Genomic DNA, 24476 nt, shown 5'->3' on the forward strand with positions numbered 1-24476 from the left:
TCCTGACATCAGGAAAAATCGAATGAATATTTATATGTCCTGTGGCGGGGCAAGGCGAGATGGCTATAGTAAAGTAATGAGAGACAGATATATTAGCCACAAGCTAAACAAATCCCTGTTACAAGAATAAGCAAATGGCAGCTGCTCCAGGTCAATTAAGACACCTGGGGGCCAATTAAGATCTTTCCAGAAGGCAGGGAGGACAACTAGGTTGATTGGGACACCAGAAGCCAATCAGGGGCTGGCTGAAACTAGTTAAAAGCCTCCCAGTTAGTCAGGTGGGCGTGTGTGTCAGGAGCTGTAGGAGGAAGTTGTGCTGTTGGAGAGATTGAGTAGTACAAACAATATCAGGCACAAGGAAGGAGGCCCTGAAGTAAGGGTGAAATGGATTTTGAAGAAGTTGGGGCCTGCTGTGGGGAAGTAGCCGAGGGAATTATATGCATCCTGTTTCTAAAAAGTCTGCTACCATAGCTGATACTATTAGGGTCCCTGGGCTGGAGCCTGGAGTAGAGGGTGGGCCTGGGCTCCCCTCTTTGCCCCCCCGATTAATCACTGAGACTGGGAGACAAAAGAGACTGTGCAAGGGAGGGTAGCTTCTCTTCACCTCCCTTGATGTCTTATGATGAAAATGGTTCAGAAGGCTGTGACCCTTGTCTCTAGAGAGAGAAGGGCTACATGTAGGGTCACAGTGAGCCTCTGAGGCTAGCAAAATCTGCCAGGAAACGTGGAATCCATGGAGACTAGGACAGAGCTTTGACACAGTCCTTAGTGGTCTAATCCAGTTTGCCAGGAGTGGTAAACTGTACTAATGTCCCATATGTTACCTCCAATAGAGAGAGAGAAAGAGGAAGGATTTTTATAGCATAAACAAAATGTTCATAAATCTGTGATACTTGCAGAAGTCTCATCAGGGTGTAGTTGCATCATTTACTAAATTTGCTTATGGAGCCTAAAGAGCTGTTTGTTTGTAGAGCCAACAACAGAGCTGTTTGGTTTTAGAGGTTGTTTGCAGATAGGGTTGTCCCAATGCAGTAATTCTCCAACTTTTTAAAGCTGACACCCCTCCATCCCTTTCAAGAAAATGAAACCAATCCCATCTCTCTTTAACCCTCCCATGAGTTCTCAAAGGCCTATTCAGAATTAGCAGACACTTAGAGTAGATTGTGTAGCTTGTCATAATATGATACTTCTACTTCTTCTTTACCGGCTTTGATGAGCAATGAAATAGCTAACAATGCTGACATTTAAAGCATCATAATTGGCATTCCATTGTGCACCCACTGAGATGCAAGACTCTGTGTGCATCTCAGCGATATTGATTCATGCTCTCTGCAAACTCAGGCAGACATTGTTGCCTTGGTTACATTTGGCTCATGTTTTTAAGGTTTTCTTGGCTATCATAACCGCTAGAGAGACTAAGGGCTTGTCTACACAAGGAAATTTACTGGCATTACTATACCGGTATAAGTATACTGACTGTTATTCCAAATAAGAATGTCCACAAGGGCAGTTATACTGCTGTAACTATAGTGGGATAATTATACTGGTATTGAAATGATGGTAAATATCCCTCTGTAGACAAGCCCTTTCTTTCTTTCTAAAAGAAATCTGCGACTCTAGAGAACAATTGAGAGCTCTGGCCATGCTCCCTTCCCTGTGGCTTGTCCTTCATGCACCCAGAGGTTGCAAGCCATCTTTTGAGAAGTGCTGTCATTGAATTGCTGAAGTCCACTTGTGCTCTGCCTAGAATGCTGCTTGGGGGACAGAGATTATTTGTGCAGCTGGGATAAGAGAAATGATGCATGGTAGAGTAATGCCAGTTGTGGCTATTTTACAGTGATTATTATGGGTTTCTCTGTTCTGATTAGGACTTTCCGTGAGAGATACAATAATAATTCAGGTATGTACAAGAACTGCAAAGTTTGAAGGTATTTTGAATCACACTTAAAATATTTGGTGAGCCAATAAAAAAATTAACTGGCCTTAAACAATGAATGAATATTTTTGTGGATAATGCTGCAGTGAGGCAAGCTGAGATAACACTACAGTGAATCAGATCTCATGCTGCATAGTATAAACTGTAAACATGGTGGTGTTATTACTTAACATTTATATTATGGATGGACTAAAGGCCATTGTGCTAGGTGCTGTACAAACTACATATAATACATGACAGTCCCTGTATAACTGTCCTCTGAAGCATCAGGTATTGACTAGAATTAGGCTGAGCATCATTTGTTAGTGCAATAGTTTGATAAAGGCCTGACAAGTCCTGTATAAATCAAAAGACTGCCAACAGATTACTCATCCTGTTGAAAAACGTTGTCTGTGAATGACCGCACTCTCTGCCCTTGTCATCTGGACTGAAGCTGAATGACTCTCCTTGTATTTTGCCTTGATAACTTTTTTATAGGCTTTTAGAGAACAGCTAGGTTCCAGTACCTCTCCCTCCTGGCTTGCTACAGTCCAATAGTAGAATAAAGGTCTGATACTAACCTGTAAGGACCAAGTTCCTAAAGAAATTTTGCATACTTTTTGAGATACTCATATCTTAGTTTATTTAAAAACTGAGCAAAATATTACATCTCCTTTCTGTGTCCTGCATAACAGTAACAAACAATAATAATAGGTCAGATCCTGAAGTCCTTACTCAGCTTTTACTTAGTCTAATTCACCATAAACTGGACATTTTTTTTTCATAAAAAATTCACCCTTCCCTTTACCATTAAAAAAAGTTATGAGAAAACCTATAACCTTAAAGCTGAGATGTATGTAGATTATCTATCTGTCACAAGTGGCTGTTTGTAATATGCAATAAACTGAGTCCCAGAGAGAAAATTCCACATCAGTTTAAGCTTTCTCCTGATTTTTTTTTGGGGGGGAGGTGGATTGGGGGGACGAGCTTGCAATGCAGAAGAGAGACATATGTCATTGATGGTTAGTGCTGACTGGTATTTGCATTGCAATTTGTTACATAGTCATGTCTTAGGACTATATATATGATTATGGGTGAAAATATGTCTGACTCTGTGTGTGTGTGTGTGTGTGTGTGAATAATCTCTCTATATATTCTTAGTAAGAACTTTAGGATTTGGCCTAGTAATGGGAAACATTTTTTATGGGGGAATGGTTTTATGGGGTTATGGCCAAAGTGTGTGTGTGTGAGAGAGAGTGGAGGTTTATTTGGTTTTGTTTGTTTGTTTGGGGGGGTGGGGTGACGGGGGAGGTTTGCTATTATTATTTAGCCACATCCAGAAATCCTTACTTAGTTTTTACTGAGTGTGTTTCTAGCATAATAATTTCTTATATGCAGACATGCTATGGACCAGGAGAGTGTGTGTGTGTGCGCATATTATATATACATACATATGTAAAAAGGTTGTAAAATGCGACGGTGACAAAATCTATAAAGCAAACTTTGGCCAACCCCAGCCATCAGTGACGTATGCTGTTTTCCTGAGTTCTGCTTTGCCAGCTACTCTTTTATTCCTATTTTGCCAAAACAGAATTAGAACAAAGCCTGAGTTGCTGCAATGGAATATTTTCTATTGGACATGGAATAATGGGCATAAAAAACAACCACTCCATGTTACTTTCCACATGTAAGTTTGCAAATCTTAGGCCACGAGAAGGGTTAACAGGGTATGAAGAACCATAACTGAGGCTGGTGATGGAGTTAATGAATCCCCTTCTATTTGTTTATGCATACTGTTAAGTTGTTCAATTTTTTTTTCTTTCCCCCGACCTCTGGCCAGAGTCAGTGTATGTTTGTTTTAGCTGAAGTAATTTTTTCCATGGGCTCTGCTGACTACTCAGTATAATATCCTCTCAGAATCTCTGACTCCATTGCAAAGACAAGGTCTGAACTTTCAGATCTCTTAATTCAAATCCATATTCAGATCTGCCACTTCTGCAAAGTGTTACATAGTTTAAAAATTAAAAAAAAAAAGAGAGGCAGAAAAGAGCTAAGGGAAACCATTTCTCTTTACTCCACTCCCACCTTACTTTGCTGTGCCTTCCACTTCACCTCTCTTTGTGCCCTTCTCCCACCCTTGTTTTGGCACCGTCTCCAGTGTTACCAGCTCTGACTGTTCAAAAGTCATGAATCAGGTCTAAAAAATCATGAGATTTTAAGACTAAACACGAGGTTTAATTTGCATTCTGATTTCTGAGGCTTTAAGGGTTCACTGTTCTCCAGACCCATGAAGGATAAAAGGAAAGCCAAGTGCTTTACATGTTAACTTAACTACAGTAACTGGGTTTTAAGAAGAACCCTACTGATCGTGAGACTCATGGTAAAATCTAGGGACCTGTCAAGTAGGTCTCCTAGCTTGCTGCCCACTAGTGAATGTATCTACTGTTGGATAATGTCATTCTGTACCAAAAATCACAACTTTGTTTCTTTGTGTTTGTAACACCTTACATCCAATAAAGTGACTTGTTTAAAAACAAACAAACAAACAAAAAACCCACTGCAACTCCCACCTGAGCCTGTTACACAGTTACTGTCTTCTGTACTTCTGGGATGAAATCTGGACTCAACTGAAGTCAATGGCAAAACTTCTACTGACTTTAACAGAGCCAAGATTTCACCCCTGCTGCATTCAAATCCCTCCTCAAAACATGCTTCCTCCAATGTACAGGAAATGACTTTGCATCTATTTTATAAAGCAAAAAATAACCTTAAAACCTGCTTCAATAAAACTAGCCTCTAGTTTATCTGTTCAGGTCAGATCCTATGATGAGTTTGGCATGGGCAGACCCCTGTGTCTGAGCAAAGCCTCACTGAAGTCGATGAGTCTGTGCGAGGCCCCTGGGATCTGTCTGTGTGAAGCTCATTGCAGAAGCAGAGCATTAAATTGCAAACTAGATGGGGCAGTTTACTATAATAAACAACGATATTTCATATTTCTATGCGCTTTCTGATATCACACACAGAGCACAGATAACTGTAATAAGAAATAATGTATGTCCTCAGAGCTGTGCAACACCCTTGTATCACTCTGATTGTGTAACCAAAGCATGATAAAATATCGAGACATCTATTTTTCATAGTGACTGCCTTTTTTCCCCCCCCTTTGTTTTGCTTTAAATCAGCAATTAGTAAAATATTGCAGGCCTGATTCTGTGCTGATTGAGGGAAGTGAGAGACTTTACCACTGCCTTCTGTGAGAACATGCTTGGACTTTGCAGAAACTTTGACAGAATCATATTCCATCAGAATATGCAATTCTGCTGAAAATGAAACCCTTTGCAAAATTGGGTCAACTTCACCAGAATTTCATTAGGAAGAAAATCAGGAAAAATATTCCATCAAGGTTGAAACATCCCATTTCAACATTGAAACAAAACATTTAATTTTTGTTTTGAAATGATTTTTGTTTCAAAATTGTTAATGTTGTATCATATTTTAATATAATACAATACTTAAATGGAAAAAAATGTTTTGATTAACCCAAAAATTAATTTCATTTTTCAGAATTGTTCTGCATGAAGAATTTCAAAATTTTTTGTTTTCATTCCAATTTTTAACAAAGCCAAATGTCAATCTCAAAATGCTTACCCAAACTGAATTTCCATCCTCCACACAGCTCTAAACTAAGTTCACACCATGGGCCCAATTCACTGTTGCCCTGTACATTGTGCAAATGTTTACACGAGTGCAAACTGGGGTAAAATGCTGCAATCTGAACTGTAGCATTTTACACCCATTTTACCTTCACTTTGCACTCAGTCCCTCTCTAGCTCTCACCCCACTGAGTTTTAATTTCAGTGCTTCAGGCTCAAAATGAAACGTGGCCAAAATCACAAACTTCAACTTTGTTTTCATGTCTAGAAACTGCAGATTTCAATGCAAAAAAAATAAAAAATAAAAAAAAATCACAAATTGATCCTTTTGCACCTTGACCTCACCCTAGAGAAGGTTCACAAAACTTCCAACCAAATTCCCAGATTCAAACAGCCTCAAACTTTTGGAAAATTTAGCTATGGTTCTGAAATTTGACCTATGAGCATTGTTGCCAATGCTGGCTCAAATTTCTAATAGGAGACAGATCCCAGAACCAGACAACTGTATGGATTTGGGTTTTATGACTGTGTATATTTTGCACAGTTTTAAATATACGAGATAAAAACATTAGTACTCATTTATTTTTATATGCACAATGGTAGCAGATCGAGGCCCCTACATTAGGATCTCATTGCTCTAGGGGCTGTACCACTATATCTGCTTAAATGAATTTAACTTGCCACAGTACCTACAGTGGAGCCAATGCATCACAATAGAAATTTCAGTCCCATAGAGAGTGCAGCAAAGCAGCCCTTGTGAAGAGCCATAGTGGGACAAACACATAGTTATGCTACATATCTAAATCCGCTCTGAAAGGGTTTTCAGTGCCAGGAGGAAAAGGAATAGTCTACTGGGAATCCGGCAAGAGCCAACGGTAAATGTAATTCTGATTTTAAATGGTTAAGCATGACTTCAAAATATATGTATTGACAGGAGTCTCAGGATAAATGTCACTGGGACTTCTTGTTTTTTAATACACCTTCAGAAACTAAACAAAGCAATTGAATTCAGTGGGTCTCTCAGGAAAAGACCAGTCACTTCCTGAGCAATAATCTGACTGTTAGCAGCAGATAGATTCTCATTGTTTGCCACTTCCACTTTCCAGTAATGAGAACGATTACTTGACCAATATCTAGCCAGTTTCTGCCAAAGTTCTGGAAAAACCTACAGCTTTTCATAGCAAAGTTGCATTATTGGTTTCCTTCCAAAAATCAAAACTTCTGTGATGCTTTAGGACTGCAAGGCATAACCAACCAGAGCTGATGATCATTTTATTCTGTAACTAGGTGACTACTCTCCAACTACAAGATGTATTTCGCTGTGCTGGTGATTCTCTTACACTGTAAGTTCACTCTTTAAATAGTTGCATGCATTTTTTTATGTTGTCCTAGTATGTATGTTTTGATCAACCTGAAACAAACATTTTTCAGAATTCTCTGTCATGAAGAATTTCCAATTTTTTGCATTTTGTCCTTAAGCTCAGTCTTTAAGCTTTGAATATAACATTTCTTCTCACTTTTCCAGGTCCAACTCTAAAAGCTCAAGACAGTGGTGAGTCGTGCCCTTTCTTCTAAAATTCTTGATATGCCAAAGACTTAATTCTGCTCTGGTCTCAGTTACTGTGGTGTGGATCCACAGTGGAGTTATCTGGATTTGCAGGGATATAACTCTAGAGCAGAATTTGACCCATGTAAAATGATTTAACTTGAAGTTCATTTTTGTTTAAAAAATGCCAGAAAATGTGCTTGGATGGTCAGTTAGAAATAGAGTCCCATCCAGACATCTTGGGTAAAATCCTGACTCCACTGAAGTCAATGGGGGTTTTTGTAGGATTATTTATTATTTAAGATTCCATATTGCAATGATAAATGTTCAATGTGAGTAAATAGTGTTGGTAATGTGCAATATACAAAATTTTCAAACATCTTCATTTAGTCTTTAACCCAAAATATTGGCAAAAAGGACCCTGATGGACAGTGTTTGCTCCTGCAAACTGTGTTTCAATCAGCAGTGTGCTGCCAATATTTTTTCCTTCAGGGACACCCCCTTTCTCCCCCCAGTAAATGTCATTTGACAGGGTTCACAAAGGAAGGGATGGAATGGGGAATCTAATTACTAGTGCTGTCATATTTAAACAAAGCTGCTGTCTCGTCCCCATAACCCAGGAGGAGGAAAGACCATTTGGTAGATGTAAATTAAGGGCACTTGCTGGATGTATTTACCCTTTGTTCTACAAAATATCCAGAGAGTACTGAAAGTTCAGCATGATATTGAAACAGTGTCCTTTTGAAACTAGGGCGAAGCAAGTGATTTCCTTTTCCCCATTCTCCCACCTTATGCCTGGAAATAAGCATTCAAATGCAAAAAAATTTCAGAGGCCTTTTCATGAATGCCAAGGCAAAGTTATTTCTCGCTAGGAGGATTTACAAGTAAACAGGGAGAGGACAACTCCACCAGAGGCAGGGAAACTGTCCCACCGCATCTTTCATTTTGGTGGTTGAATGTGAACAAGGGTTCTCAGGAGCTCCCTCTAGCTAATTGGTAATTTAAATTCTGAGCAATCTGGGCGTAGCCACCAGCCATTAATTTTAGGGCGAGCGAAAGCAAATAAAGCCCATAAACTTGTTTTCCTTGACTTGTTTATAGCTACATGAATAAGACTTATGGCTAATAATGTAAAAAGAAAGCGAGTACTTCTGGCACCTTAGAGACTAACAAATTTATTAGCGCATAAGCTTTCGTGAGCTACAGCTCACTTCATCGGATGCATCAAGTGAGCTGTAGCTCACAAAAGCTTATGCTCAAATAAATTTGTTAGTCTCTAAGGTGCCACAAGTACTCCTGTTCTTTTTACGGATACAGACTAACACGGCTGAGACTCTGAAACCAACTAATAATGTATAATTTTTGAGGTGATAAAGGAATAAATATTTCTTTATTAAATAAATACTTCAATGCCATTTAAAAAAAAAAAACTGGTCTGGTATTACCTTGCCATCTGTTGGAAAATTGTAACAATGATCCAGTGGATCTGGATGGAATTTTTCATATTAAGAGGCGAGAGTATATTTATTAATAACAAAGATATATTTACAGGGCCAGATTCTGCTGTTCTTATTTACCCTTCTTTTAATGGGGAGTTCTGCTTAAAAAATCATAATACCATATGGTCCAAAGGAGTTTGAGTCAGCAAAATCCATAAGCATGTGTTTAACTTTAAATCCCTTGAAACACATGCTCAAGTGTCATTGAAGTCAGAATGGGTGAGAATCAATCTTGATATAATCCCATTGAAGTCAATAGAGTTACACCAAGGATTAATCTGACCCATTGCGTGCAGGTACTATGCAGTTTTCCCTGATTAATTGTAGTTCTGGTGTGCGTTATTTCTCTGCAGTATTCTGGACCTCGACTGTTCCTAAGCAAAAAGAATAGGAGGACTTGTGGCACCTTAGAGACTAACAAATTTATTTCTTTTCTTTTTGCGAATACAGACTAACACGGCTGATACTCTGAAACCTGTCCCTAACCTTGTGTACAGCAATGGAAGATTTGGCTAGGCAAGGATTTCAGGATCAGGCCCTCAATTTGTACATTTTAAAAAGCAGTATTTACTAGAACATTTTTGCCACGCTGGAGTGCATTAGAGTTTAACATAATAGCTGACCTAGTATAAAACAGTGGGAGATGAGCTATGCAGAGTTTGCCTGATTGAGGCTTGTGAGATATGGAAGCAGATTGAATCTTCAATCATGAGCTCCTCAGTCCTATTTGGGCCACCAGAAAACTGGGAAATTGTGTGAGAAACTATAATTATTTCCTGCAGGAAAAAAATTAAAGAGAAATAATTGGGGAAAACTATCTCGCAATGATGGGGTTTAACTGTTCCTTTGCTATTCACCAAGAAAGAGACCTACATTTAAATCTGAATACTGTGACATCAACTAACAAAACTCTGGAAAATGAGACACTTGACTGTGTTGCTGCTTTACGTGGCTATGTGATAAAAGAGACACAGTTGAAGCATTGGCCGTATGCGTTTGTGGCTGGTCTTTCAAGAAAGGGAAGATAAATAAAGCCAGATCTTCCAACTTTTGCTCCTGTGAGTGGCCCCACTGATTTCAGTGAGATTATTTTCACAGGTAAGGACAACTTGTGTGAGTAAATCTATAGAATCAGGCCTATCATTGATGGAAGAATTCTTCCATTGACCTTATATAGAGACCTCGACTTTGTCACTGTAAGGCTTGCCCTTATATATACATGTATAATGGGATTTTCTGAGTGACACAACCTTAACTCTATATAAGCACCATAATTTCTCCCAATTTGGGTAAGTAAAGCCCAATGTTTGGACAGTTAGAAGTTCAACAGCTCAGGACAATTTGAGTAACATGGACAACACACGTCCACATGCCTATGGTTACATGTTCACTAGAAACCCTGTAATGCTTCAGTGTAGAAACTCACTACAGCAACGAGAGGAGTACTGGAGCCCACTCCTGTGACCAGGTTCTCCTGTTGCTGTAGTTAATCCACCTCCTCAAGAGGTGGTAGCTAGGTCAGTGGAAGAATTCTTTCACCACTCTAGCACTGTCTACACCTGGGGCTAGGTTGGCTTACTGATGTCACTCGGGAGTGCAGACTTTTCAAATGCTTGAGTGATGTAGCTGGGTTGACCTAACATTTTTAGTGTAGAACTGGCCTAAATTTATTCACGTGAGTAGACCCAATGAGTGCTATTGGCCTGCTCAGATGTGTAAGGTTACTCAAGTGCAGAAGGGCTTGCAGAATGGGAGCCCTGAGCAACCGTTATCTGAGAGGACAAAGTAAAAGTATAGAATTTCAGAAAGTCTCCCCAAAATTCAGAGCTTTTGATCCTGAAAAAGCTCCCTGAAAAATTATACTGAATCTGACATTCATGTTAAAAAATCCTAAACAATAATATACATTCAGAAATAAAACTCTGTATTTAGCTGGCTATAATGATGGGCCTGATTCTATAGATTTACTCACACAAGTTGTCCTTACTTGTGAAAATCATCGCACTGAAATCAGTGGGGCCACACATGTAGGGTAAGGACTACTCACAGGAGCAAAAGTTGGAGGATCAGGCTTTATTTATCTTCCCTTTCCTGAAAGACCAGCCTCAAACGGAGTACAGAAAATACAGCCAACGCTTCAACTGTGTCTCCAATAACTGTGTATCTTTTATCATGCAGCCAGGTAAAGCAGATAAAAAAACCTGGAATAACTCCTGGGACTTCTGCTAAATTACTCCAGCGATCAATTTGGTCCAAGGCCTACAGGGTTAGATACAGCAGCACATTGGGCTGCTCTGCAATTTTCCATTTACCCAGATAAGTATAATGGTTGGCTTTTTCTCTGTTGCTGAAACTCCCTTGCTATCGGACTTGGAAACAATGAATCATGAGAGATAAGCAGACCAGAACAAGTCAGCTGAATCATAGGCACAGACTTTCCCTCTTTCCCTTGGGTGCTTGACCCTACTCTGCCCCCGACCCCACCCCCACTCCACCCCTTCCATGAGGCCCCTTTCCCTGTCCACCCCCATTCCAACCCCTTCCCCAAAGTCCCCACCCCAACTCCACCCCCTCCCTGTCCCTATTCCAACTCCTTCCCCAAATTCCCATCCCTGCCCCTTCCCCGCTTCCTCCCCTGAATGTGCCACATTCCTGCTCTTCCCGCTCCCTCCCAGAGCATGCTAATGCTGCCAAACCGCTGTTTGGTGGTGGCTGGATGGGAAGTGCTGGGAGGTAGGCAGAGGAGCAGGGACATGGCACACTTGGGGGAGGAGGAGGTGGGGTGGGGGTGAGAGGAGCTTGGCTGCCAGTGGGTGCAGAGGACCCATTAATTTTTCCCCGTGGGTGCTCCAGGCCTGGAGCACCCACGGAGTTGACACCTATGAGCTGCAGGCCCATTTAACTATCTCTATCCTCCCAGTTCTAGTGCACACATTTCTCATCTTACTGCAGAGAGAATGGAAATTCAGTAGAGCTGGGTCAAGCAAACTGGGTTTTCCTTTTGCAAAACCCCATCACTGGGGGTTTTGTTCTGCAAATCCCAATCAAGAGGTGTTTGTAACTAAATTACATTTCATCTAAGCCCCCCAAGTTCAAGTGTGTGTATGTATGTTTGAAGGGATACACAAATGTGATTTAAAATGTCTAGTTTTCCCCAATATCTAAAATTCAGTGACCTCAGGAAAGATTTTCCTGTGGTAAAGTTTCTAGGAGAACAGCTGTCTCTGGGAATTGGAGATGAGTAATTCATGGCAGCCCAGGAAGAGCTTGGGGTGAGCTTCAATGAGCTTCAGGGGGAAACAACTGTTTTTTGGGGTGAAGAATTCCCTGTTCTCTTAACCTCACCTCTTTCTCCTCTTTAAGGGGGTAGCACTTGAGATGACACTATGGAGAGAGGAAAAAAAGGTGCTTGAAAAGTTTGGTGTTTCACTTTTGCTGTGAATACAGAGGTTGGATGCAAAGGGCCCAGTCCTGCTCTTGTTTGAAATAAATAGCAAAATTTCCCTTTAGCTCAATAGGGCAGACAAAGCTCTGAAATATTTCATACTAACCCCTTATGTGCTGTGCCCCTAACTTCTTTAGTCACCACATTTATTTTCTTGCTGTTTCTTTTTCTCATTTCTTTTCTTTTCTCTCCCATCTTTGCTTAGCACTTCCTATAGTCTTCACTTTTGTTCTCTGCCTGAGATAAATTCACTCCAGAGCAGAGCACCAGCACAAGTTTATGCACCATTTGAGTAGGACTTAAATGGTGCATAGAGACCTTGCTGTGACTCTTTGCATAGGGGTGGATCCCACCCGAACTTGCCTTCTTTAACTATAACTGATACGAAAGAGCATTCTCTTTATTTAGGCATTATTAGAATCTGTGGCAGGCTGACCTGCCTCCCCAAGTTGAAACAGAATTTTGGGAAATCCCACCCACTAGGATGTGGGATATCCTGGAGTGCTGAATTAACTCTGAGGATTCAACAGGTGGGCCAACATGAGTTGTATTTAGGCCACATGACTTTTCAAACTGTAGTGACAACAGCTGTGTTAAAACACAATTGGTGCCAGAATGGTTTCTAGGTGGTTCCAGTGCGGACAGGAATCTGAGCAGTATGTTAAAACTAGGGCTTTGCAAAATATTCACAGCAAAAGGCAAATATCCTCAAAATTGCATTTCCCCCTCCCTGCTCTCCATTTCATCTTGTAATTAAAAAAAAATCACTTTGTTGTACAGATGTGTTGCTTGAAAATGAAAACTTTTTCTAGATGGGAGGGGAGCCTTGAGCACTGACCACAAAAATCCTTAAACAACAGGATTGAGAGGTAGGCTAAGATAGTACAATATAATCCCAGTTATTCTAAAAGCCCCGTGGACATCCAAAAGTTTCAGATAACCATGATCCAGATAAACAGAAGTGCTATTAACTAGCCTGGGGCTACACGGGGGGAACACTGTGGATTCAGATAATGAGGATTTTGAAAAAAGGGAATTCCAATAACTGGAATTATATTGTATTTGTATTGGGGTAGCACCGACATATCCAATTTGGCTTCATAGTGCAAGGCATGATACAAATATAGACTCTGATTCTGCAATCACATGCATTTTTTCATCTGCTTGAAGCCCCGTACGCTTCAGTGGCAGTCTGTTTGTGTGGATTTAATTGCTGGCTCAGGGCCAGAAAGTAGGACTGTGCCTGTCTCACAGAGCTCTCAGCCTTTAGCAATTGCAATGAGCATTACGTAGCAACTTCAGAGAACAACACTACTTTGGATAAACTGAAACTAAATGTGACTTTTTCCCCCCATTCCCTATCAAGTTATTACCATCAACAAAGTTGAACTCACTGTGCCATCCCAAAAAGTGAAGAATGGAATGTCAATTGAACTCACCTGTATTGTGGACATTAGCAAAAGCGCCAGTTTCCGGATGCAGCACGCTTTTTTATTTTACAAGGATGACAGTCTTCTGTATAATACCACATCGGAGCAAGACGGCGCACGTTACAAAATATTTCCAGCTCGATTTGCAGATTCGGGAAGCTATAAGTGCACTGTGAAGGCAAACGGGAAGACTAAAAGCAGTGATGATTTGGATGTTCGAGTCGAAGGTAGGTATCTCTTCAACCATTTTCGTCTTCTATGTTACAAAAAGCAGAATAGATTATGTCCTACTCTAGCCATGTACATTAATAATAATACTCTAGTGCTTTTCATCTGGAGGTCTCAAAATGCATTGCAAAGGAGGGCAGTATCAGTAAAATGAGGATAAGCTGAGGCACAGAGAGGTGAAGTGACTGGCCCAAGATCACTCAGCAGGCCAGTGGCAGATCCTCATTCCAATTCCTAAAGAACAGATCCTTATGTCATACAAAGCAAAAAAAAAAAAAAAAATCACCCTGCAGCTGGTACTAATTGGCATCTGGGGGGCAGTTTCACAGCCAGTCTTTTTCCCTCCTCACCCCTTATGAGGACAGGGAGCATATGCATATCCCTGTCCCCTTCCCCAACATTCCTTGTTCTGATCTACAATTTCATATTGTCCCTCTGGGAATGGCAATCCCTAGAAAGCCTGGGTCCAGGGCTGTACTGGGCTGGTAGCCTGCCTTAAAGGAGTGGCTCTCAACCTTTCCAGACTACATCCCCCTTTCAGGAGTCTGATTTGTCTTTCGTACCCCCAAGTTTCACTTCACTTAAAAACAACTTGCTTACAAAATCAGAGATAAAAATACAAACGGGTCACAGCAGACTAGTACTGACAAATTGCTCCCTTTCTCATTTTTATCATACAATTATAAAATGAATCAATTGGAATATAAATATTGTACTTTAATTTCAGTGTATAGAGCAGTATAAACAAGTCACTGTCTGAAAATTTTAGTTTGTCCTGATTTCGCTAGTGCTTTTTCTGTAGCCTGTTGTAAAACTAGACCAATATCTAGATGAGTTGATGTATCCCCTGGAAGATCTCAGCAAACTCCCAGGGCTATATGTCCCCCTGGTTAAGAACAACTGCCTTAAAGGACCAGTACCCCCAGTTCCAATATCCAAATGGGGAAATCAAGTTTTCCCTGTTGCTTGTTCCAGTGCAGGAGCTGGAAACATTGATGAAGCAGTGTGACCTTCATGCTTCAAACATGGTGGCATTACGGAGAGCAGCACTTCCAAAGGGCTCCTGTCCAGATTGATGCTACCATGGTTCTTGCTTAATACAGGGATGGGGGTACAGGAGTGGAGACATTTCTGTTACCGGTCACTGGCCTGTCTGATGAATTTAGGGCCAGGTGTTCAATGGAGGGTACAAGGGCTGTGGTTAATGCCTCTGTAGAACTTACATACATAAGCAGCCAGTTTACACACATTAATACAGATTTACTCAAGAAGAACTAAGCTTCCTTTCTTTCACCTCTAAACAGAAAGGCAGTGACAGAGATCAAGCTTATGCTGGCTCAAAGCAACATGCCTATGTCAGATGTGAACATTACCACTCAGATATTTCTTGCATGCTACCATTAAATGATTAATCTCAGTAACACAGAGATTTCAGTCTTCCTCAGTATACTTCATATCCTCCAGTTGTGGTGTGTGAAAGGGCATCTGGATTGTACTAGAGTGATGCTCATTTCATTTTAAAGTCTGCTTATCTCTTGTTATTATGGAACACACTCACAGCTGAGGGGGAGCTTTCTCTAATGTCTTAGAGATGGCCTCTCCAGATTCCTGACCAGAACTTTGGACCATCCTCAGAAGAGGCTGCCACAGAAAACCATTCCCAGGTTTTACACTAAGCCCAGTGCCTCCTGGGACAGGGTCAGCTGCATGTGGGGTCAGCACTGTGAGAAAACTCATACAGCGTGGACACGAATAAAGCTCAGTCATGTAACTTACTCTGGAGCCCTGCCCCAGTACCTTGATTTAAGGAGTCCACAGTCACACAAGGATTCCCTCTTTCTGCACTGAGCAGCTGGTTAATTAATGTTTGCAAAGTGGTTTGACAATTTAAAATGCCAAGGCTGGCCTTGAGCAAAAGGAAAGCGAGTGACTGCTTGAGGCCACTGCAGGCTCTGCCAACTGTAGGTCAGCCCAGCCCTGTCTCCTCCTCCAGCATTGCGACCGGAAGGGGAGGAAACAACTCCCTGCTAGAAACCCCTTCTGGCAGCACAGCCAAGGAATGGGGTCAATGGGGTGAGGTGCAAATCATGACCCTCCTGTTTCCACCAGCAGCTGCGGGCACCATGGATGTATTTAGTACAGTTTTTACTACTCTACCCAGCAAAGCTCTGAGTGTCCTTGGCAATCTTTTAAAAATATACTCATGAATAAACAGAGGTGGCAACTACCCTAAGATCAGATACTCCATCAGCCACCCAGGTATGGCAACATTTACTGTAGCTTTCCCTTCCTGGAGTATCCCCACCAGAGTCCCACACCACTGCTGCTGAGCCCTGCCCTTAGGATGACCAGATGTTACGATTTTATAGAGACAGTCCCCGATATTCAGGGCTTTTTCTTATATAGGTGCCTATTATCCCCCAACTCCCTCCCAATTTTTCACACTTGCTGTCTGGTCACCCTACCTGCCCATCACCTTAGAAGTGAGGGGGGAAAAAGATGAGCCTTGCAGAATGTCCTGAAGATTAACAAACATGGGCCAAACCAAGGGGGTAAGTGAGCCCAAAAGGAGGGGGCCCTAAGAGAGAACATCCTTCCAGCATGCTCCCCGCTTATGTCAAAGAGGGTCCAGCACAAGATGCCTTCACTGACCACCACTATGTCAGTATATCATGGGGAGACAGGTGGTCTCTGAGGCTATGTCCACACCAGACTTTTCCAGCACAGCTATGTTAGTCAGGAGTATGAAGAGGTGACAGCTGTGCCAGCAAAAGCCCCTAGTGTAGACACTGTTATATTGGCAAAACTTCACTTCTGTTGGTATAGCTTGTTTCACTCGTGTGGGTGGCACTGGTGTACCGGAACAAAGTGCAGCTTTGTTGGTATAGCTACATTCACTCTGGGAGTGCTTTGCTGGCACAGTATATTGGTAGAACGCTCCTAGTGCAAACATCGCCTAAGTTAGCTAGGAAAGTGCACTGTGGGATGTCCAATACTGCAGAGATGTGGGATGAGAGAGGTCTTGATTCACTGGTTACAGCAGTATGATCGGAGTGCCCATCCACATAGCAAAAAACTTTCCCTAAAGTTCCTGGATGTCCAATTCCAGACTTTGGTCAGCTGTAAAAATCTGACCTGGTCTGAGATCAGATTGTTTCTGCCCGTCCATTAAAATAGCTACTAGCACAATTGTCATAGATCGTCTCTGCTTTAGGTCTGTCTAATTATATTTACTTGTTTTCTTTTCAAAAGGGCTGTCCCAGCCAAAACTGACTGCCCTGAAAACAGAATTAACGGAGGGTGAAGTTGTGACTTTACGGTGTGAAGAACCAGAAGAAAAGCCTCCCTTCATTTTCGTGTTCAAAAAACTATTGTCCACTCAACAGCCACAAGTGAAAAGGAAGCAAGAATTAAAAGAAAACTTTGCATCTGTTGAATTTCCTGTTGAAGAGGGGGATCGAATATTGCGTTTTCAATGTACTGCCCAGGTTCATTCAGCAATCGGTTCTGAAATGTCAGAGCCCAGTAACGTGACACTTGTTACTGTTGTGGGTAAGTTGCTTGGGCCTGGTCTATTCTATAGACTTAGGTCGACGCAAGGCAGTTTATGTCGACCTAACTATGTAAGTGTCTACACTAAAATTTCGCTCCCGTTGATGTAACTCTCCTGCTACACTGACTTAATAATTTCACCTCCGTGAGAGGCGTAGAGTCAACGTCAATGTAGTTAGGTCAATACAGTGTCAGTGTAGACACTGCGTTGCTTATGTCAACAGTTGCTGGCTTTCAGAAGCTGTCCCACAATGCCCCACACTGACAGTGCAATCGGTGCAAGCGCTCCTGGTGAGGACATGCCCTGCTGACACAAGCAGCAAAGTGTTGACATGCACAAGTGATGTAATTACTCTGGCAGCTGTATGTTGACATAAGTTAAGTCGACTTAATTTTGGAGTGTAGACATGCCCTTAGTTTGTGCCCTTACATTTCTTTGCTTCTGTAAGAGGCCAGGAAGCGGCAGGAGAGAGCTGCTTGAGAATAGACTGAGGACACGTCTGCATTTTGAGCTGGGGATGTGGTTTCCAGCTTGAGGAGACATACGCATGCTAGCTCTGATTGAGCTAGTGTGCTAAAAACAGAGCATAGCCATGACCATTCAAGTGGTGGGAAGGGCTAGCTGCCCCCAGTACATATCCACCCAGGACCATAGGTACGTCCTTGGGGGCAGTAGCCCCTCCCACTGCTTGTGGCACTGTGGCTATTTTTAGGATGCTTGTGCAAGTATGTCTCCTTGATCTGGAAATCACATCCGTAGCTTGAAGTGTAGACGTACCCTGAGAGAGTCAGGAAGGGGCAGGTGAATGCTGTCTGAGAACAGAGGAGAGACCGACAGCAGCAGCAAGTGGCCAGAGGGAAAGAACTGCAGGAGACCAGAAGGAGAGTGGTAACTGTTAGTTGTTGGTGATGAATTGTGAGGAAAGCCGTTGGGAGGACTGGCTAGAGTTGGGGAATCCTGCCGAGTTTCAGGAAGGCTTGTGCAGAGGCCCGAGGAATGAGGAGAAGAACCACTGGGTCAGTATAAGCTGGACCATAAGCAAGGGGTTGACTCAGGAGGGAGGCCCCCAGGAGCAGGGATAGGACTCACAGAAGGAGGCCTGAGGAGTGGAACACTGTGGGGAGCCCTCTTGCAGGAGACCTGACTTGGGGCTACAAAAGCCTTGTGCGGGAGAAGCGGGTGTTAGGACTCTCAGGTAGATGCTTGGAGAGTGGCTAAAGAAGCTGGGACAGAGAATGACTCTTGAGTGGGTGACCTGGGAAAAGTGACCTTTGGGACTGAAGAGCTGCTGTCTTGTAACCTGTTTTACTGTGTGGTTTTGAGAGGAATTGTTTTTACTGCAAGGGATCCGTTGATTGTGACACTTTATATGGAAAAAAGGGTTTGAATTTGCCACAGAGAGAGACAATATTCCTTTGCACGGGTGGATGAAGGGGACACTGAGGTAGATTGTGGCTGTGCATTACCGCGCTTGTCCGCAGGAGGGCACCTCTGTTGGGGTTCCCTGTAACTGCTTGTAATTCTTATAATTTGTTGTTTGCCTGGGTTGAAAACATGGACATCTTGAAATGGTCATATCATTGTTTTTAGTTAAAAACATAATCCCCTGCGTGACTGTATGAGAATGCTGCAGTATTTGTAAGGGACAGAGCAGATCTGTTTCTTGGCTTACTGGAGGGAAGATAGGTGTGAACTAAAACCCTGGATCCATATGCCCCCTAATGTCATCAGTGTTCAGGATCCAAAGCCAAATGTTGTGTCATCACGGTTAGATTCTAACGTGTTTTGATCTGTGCTGTTAGGTCAGCTAATTACAATGTGCCCACCCATCACTCTAGTTAAAGTTGTGGGTGCTCAATAACTTGCAGGACTGGTCCCCAAGAGAAATAAGTCTTGATTCATATACAGCACATACATCTGTGTACAACACTGTACACCATTTGTTATTGTCATTAGCACAAGATGATGGAAAATTGCAAGATCAAAAATTATTGGAATCTTTCTGCAACTGTAGCTGGGTTCTCTTAAAATCTAAGCTTCAATTTAAAATAGAAAGATTGTAGCCAGAGCTTTCACCATGTGAACTGATTCATTGCATTGTTAATGCAGCTCTGCAGAAAAGGGTATCTAGCCAAACAATAGCAGCCACAAAGGTGAGAATTCCTTACTCATCCAAACAAATATTTTCTTTTAAAAAAAAGAAGGTAATGTCACAATGGCTTTATATTTTTTGCCTTTCAGAACCGTTTTCACACCCTAAACTGACATCCAAGTCCCCAAGGAATGTTACAGAGGGAGACAGAATTGACATTGTGTGCACAACAATTCTAGCCCGGGAATATGAAATTGAAATCCTCATCCAGAAAGACAGAAGAATACTGAACAGTGCACGCGGTCAGAATTCTCTGACCTACTCTGCAATAGCCACAGTAGAGAACAATGGCAATTACACGTGCAAAGTGGAACTGGGGAGAGTGTCCAAAACCACCAGCATGAACATTGTTGTAGAAGGTAGGAGCACTGTTAATTCTAGATCGCACTTAGCTTAGGAGGGTGACACTCGCACCTGGAAGAATTCCTGAGTTCTAATCCTGGCTGACACTGAGACTCAGATGCTCAAAGGTATTTAGGTGTCTAACTCCCACTGATTTCAATGGGAGATAGGCACCTAGATAACATTGAGGATCTGGGCCTGACCACTGCTTGTCCGTCAGCAAAGATCACATTTGTACTACAAGGTGACCAAGTTAACTTAGGGCTGTGGGGGGAAAGAGTGATTTTTTTAAAAAAAATCCTGATTATAAAATGGTTTGGTCTCATCCACAATGGCAGGAACAGCCAGGGTTAGAGAAGGGCCAAAGTCCAGCCATGATAAATCCACCCAAGTTTCGAATGTAGGCTGTTCTGTAATCTATATGGATCCTTATCCTCTCTGTCCTTCAGTTTGCTCCAGTGGTAGTATGAGGATGGTAATATTTTTCTGGGATGTTAATAAAAAGTTCTGGAAACATAAAGTGCTATATCAGTAGAAGGTACTGATAAATCCATGGTCACCTGGCATTTCATGGTTATCATTAAACTGCATGCCATGGCCATTTGGAACTTCAGAGTGACAATGGGGTTAAACATCCATCTGCTCCAAAAGCACAGTGCTCTATTAAAGGAGAATCTTCTTACACTGCTTGCAGTGTAAAGTCTATGACTTGCAGTTGAGCAATTCTCATTTCATCCAGTTGAGGACAGTGGTGCCACATACAAGCTGAGTCATTGCATGAGTTATTGTTGTTTTTCTTATTATGTTATAATGAATGAGGATTCCCTAGGATTTTAATAATGTAATGTGCAGAATAGCCATACAGCCACATGACCGGCATGCGCAGATTGGTTGAATATCTGTTTTATTTAATCAGTTTAATCTAGGCTCCTGTGTCACCAGCCGTCACTGTAGTATTTCTCTGCTCTGTTCTTTTAAAATAATTATTCTTCTGGCTTAAGACAAGGGCAGGTGAACCTTTTTGGATAAAGTAAGAACCAAACCTGGACCTTCACCAGAAACTCAAACTGAACTATTTTCATGGAGGTTCAGAAAAAGCTTTTGGATATTTCACTATTGTCCATTTTCATATGCACTCCTTGGCTCTAGCTATGTCTGCAAACAAAAGTGCTAAAATACCATGAGAGAGGCTGTTTTTGCCAATTTACACTTTGGCTGGGACCCCCCTGAATAAATCTGACACCAGAACCTGTTCTTGTGATACTTCCAACCTAAATTCTAGGTTCGAGATTAATCTACCCACATTAATTCTTGGATTCCATGTGGTGCTGACATCTGCTTTGGCTAACTTGTGGGGGGAGTATGTCATGAGAAAAAAAAAGAGAATACTTTTTATTAGAGTATACTCTAATACTTTTATTAGAGAATACTAGAGTACTCACCGAGACTACTGTGTGCAGTTCTGGTCTCCCATGTTTAAAAAGGATGAATTCAAACTGGAGCAGATACAGAGAAGGGCTACTAGGATGATCCGAGGAATGGAAAACTTGTCTTATGAAAGGAGACATAAGGAGCTTGGCTTGTTTAGCCTAACTAAAAGAAGGTTGAGGGGAGATATGATTGCTCTCTATAAATATATCAGAGGGATAAATACAGGAGAGGGAGAGGAATTATTTAAGCTCAGCACCAATGTGGACACAAGAACAAATGGGTATAAACTGGCCACCAAGAAGTTTAGACTTGAAATCAGATGAAGGTTTTTAACCATCAGAGGAGTGAAGTTTTGGAATAGCCTTCCAAGGGAAGCAGTGGGGGCAAACGATCTATCTGGTTTTAAGATTCTACTTGATAGGTTTATGGAGGAGATGGTATGATGGGATAATGGGATTTTGGTAAGTAATTGATCTTTAAATATTCAGGGTAAATAGGACTAATCCCCTGAGATGGGATATTAGATGGATGGGATCTGAGTTACCCAGGAAAGAATTTTCTGTAGTATCTGGCTGGTGAATCTTGCCCATATGCTCAGGGTTTAGCTGATTACCATATTTGGGGTCGGGAAGGATTGGAGAGGCCCTGGAGGTTTTTTGCCTTCCTCTGTAGCATGGGGCATGGTTGACTTGAGGGAGGCTTCTCTGCTCCTTGAAGTCTTTAAACCATGATTTAAGGACTTCAATAGCTCAGACATAGGTGAGGTTTTTCATAGGAGTGGGTGGGTGAGATTCTGTGGCCTGCGCTGTGCAGGAGGTCGGACTAGATGATCAGAATGGTCCCTTCTGACCTTATTATCTATGAATCTATGAATCTATGTACATTCTTAAATGTGTTTGTGTGTCTCTGCTGCCTCATCCTGGAAGGGACGTCAGACTTGCTCAAGGATTTGAAATTGTGTTTCTCTTTAGTGGTCAGAGAGTCACAGAGAATATAAACATCAGTATTACCACAGCTCTTGGAGATACTCCTTTAGCTTGAGTAGTTGTAGCCTGTGGTTTTGGAGCTGAAGGTCCTGGTTCTACCCCCCCCCCCGGCTGTATATGTGTGATTCATTTAGCAGCTGTTGTGTCCATTGCTTGTGGCCACAGATTTGTTGTGCCTTGTAAAGGGGTACTGTCCTCTTAAGGCCAGAGGAGGTAATTACTCTGTTCTTTATGTCCAGGGAAGCAACTGAAGCAGCCATAGGGAGAGAGGAAGGGGGTCCCAAGGAGCAGTTAATGCCTGAAAGGGAGGGTTTAGGGCCATCCCAGACCATAGTTCCTTTAAGCCTTGTAGAGTGGGAGAGGCAAGGCTCCCTTTTCTCCCAGCTAGCAGAGACAGGTGTTTTGTGGTTGTTAGACCCACCTGGGGAAGATCAAGAGCCTGACTCTGGCTGGAGGGTGATTCAAAAGGAGGCTCCAAGACCAGTCATGGGAGAAGCTGACTGAAGGAGGAATTGGTGAGGGGGGAAGAGCTCAGCCTGGACAGAGCCCTAGGAATTAGGGCTGGGAAACTGCTGAACCTGAGGGGAGAGTCTACAGGCTAGGCAGGCTAGGGCTAGAACAAAGTCCCAAGAAGGAGACTCTAACCTTGAGAGGTGAGCAGAAAAGGGCCTTTTTGGGAGCTGAATTATATTGAGAGGGATATTACTTCAAACACCTTGACTATGACTGGATTATTCTGGGAAACTGAAGCAGGGTGCCTGCAGGGCCACCCCAGGCCACAAAAGAGGGGCCCTGGGATGGCAATAGCTTATGTATCATTACCAAGGTGGTGGATTAAAAATAGCTAATAGACCACAAACAATTCCTCACTTCATTGTGTCCTTCCCCCTTAGGGTGACCAGACGGCAAGTGTGAAAAATTGGGATGGGGGTGGGAGTTAATAGGCGCCTATATAAGACAAAGCACCAAATATCAGGACTGTCCCTATAAAATCAGGACATCTGGTCACCCTATTCCTCCTGGGTAGTCTGGGAAATGTAGCTACTTTGCCCTTATGCACAACCTGAATTAATTCTATCCATTGTCTATATTTTTGGCAGAGTTGTTTGCCAAGCCAATATTGACTCCTTCTTTGACTGACCTAGATGAAAATCAGAGGTTAAGCCTGTGGTGCCATATTAATGGCTCCCCTAAAGCAAACTTCTCTATCATAAAGAGACCTCCGGAGAATGGCATCTTGTTGAAAACTTCCAGCAACTTCACTATTCAAGCCCAGGTGAATGACACCGGGTCCTATGTTTGTAGGGCTGAGATAAAAGGAATCATCAAGGAGAGTAACCCTGTACAGATAACTGTTTACGGTGAGTTGATAAGGAGATACAAGGGTCCAATCCTGCAAAACATTTGAGCACCTCAGTAGTCCAGTGGTTTGCAGAGTCAGACTGTAACCCTTGAATTAACATGGTGTGTCTACTGTTTGCAAACAGCAAGTAACCTTCTGTGCGACTTTCTTGTAGTCCCTAGACCAGGGGTAGACAAACTACGGCATGGTGGCAGCATTCAGCCCTCCAGATGCTTTAATCCGTCCCGCGACCTCCCGCTGGGGAGTGGGGTCCGGGGCTTGCCCTGCTCCAGCACTCCAGTCAGGGAGTGGGGTCAGGGACTTGCCTCACTCCGCGTGGCTCCCAAAAGCAGCAGCATGTTCCACCTCCAGCTCCTATGTGTAGGGGCAGCCAGGGGGTTTTGCACGCTGCTCCCACCACAGGCGCCTGTGGACAGGGCAGCCTGCAGAACCCCCTGGCTGCGCCTCCATGTAGGAGCTGGAGGGGGGACAAGCCACTGCTTCTGCGAACTGCTTGAGGTAAGCACTGCCCAGAGCCTGCACCCCTGACCCCCTCTGAGCCCCAACCCCCTGTCCCAGCCCTGATCCCGCTCCCACCCGCCAATCCCCTTGGTCCCAGCCCGGAGCACCCTCCTGCACCCCCAACCCCTCTTCCCCAGCCCACCCCAGAGCCTGCACCCCCAGCTGGAGCCCTCACCCCCCCTGTATCCCAACCCCATGCCCCAGCCTGGAGCCCACTCCTGCACCCTGAACTCCTCATTTCTGATCCCAGCCGGAGCCCACACCCCAACCTCCAATTTTGTGAGCATTCATGGCCCGCCATACAATTTCCATACCCAGGTGTGGCCCTTGGACCAAAAGGTTTGCCAACCTCTGCTCTAGACATACAGAACTAGTTCTGTACTGATGCAAACTGATTTGCTTTTTCCAGGGCCAGCCATAAGTGGAGAAGGA

General features: G+C 42.8%; 1 protein-coding gene across 15 annotated transcripts in view; it reads left to right on the forward strand.

The window, feature by feature from the left end:
• The window catches only part of PECAM1 (platelet and endothelial cell adhesion molecule 1), a 105141-nt gene that overhangs the window by 36440 nt on the left and 44225 nt on the right, over positions 1–24476 (forward strand). For 9 of the 15 annotated variants that reach the window (XR_006275733.1, XM_038371899.2, XM_043497441.1 and 6 more), the window contains exons 1-6: positions 6570–6911; positions 7094–7120; positions 13425–13715; positions 16969–17268; positions 19511–19780; positions 23281–23541. Coding sequence is in view for 14 of the 15 variants with exons in the window: in XM_038371899.2 (XP_038227827.1) it covers positions 6878–6911; positions 7094–7120; positions 13425–13715; positions 16969–17268; positions 19511–19780; positions 23281–23541 (1183 nt within the window). In the remaining variant the exon portion in view is untranslated. Of the gene's footprint in view, positions 1–6569; positions 6912–7093; positions 7121–13424; positions 13716–16968; positions 17269–19510; positions 19781–23280; positions 23542–24476 lie in introns of those variants that run through there. The other 6 variants (XM_038371901.2, XM_038371903.2, XM_038371904.2 and 3 more) reach the window with 2 other exon arrangements.

The sequence above is a fragment of the Dermochelys coriacea genome, chromosome 14, assembly GCF_009764565.3.
Source record: "Dermochelys coriacea isolate rDerCor1 chromosome 14, rDerCor1.pri.v4, whole genome shotgun sequence".
Taxonomy (NCBI): Eukaryota; Metazoa; Chordata; order Testudines; family Dermochelyidae; genus Dermochelys; species Dermochelys coriacea.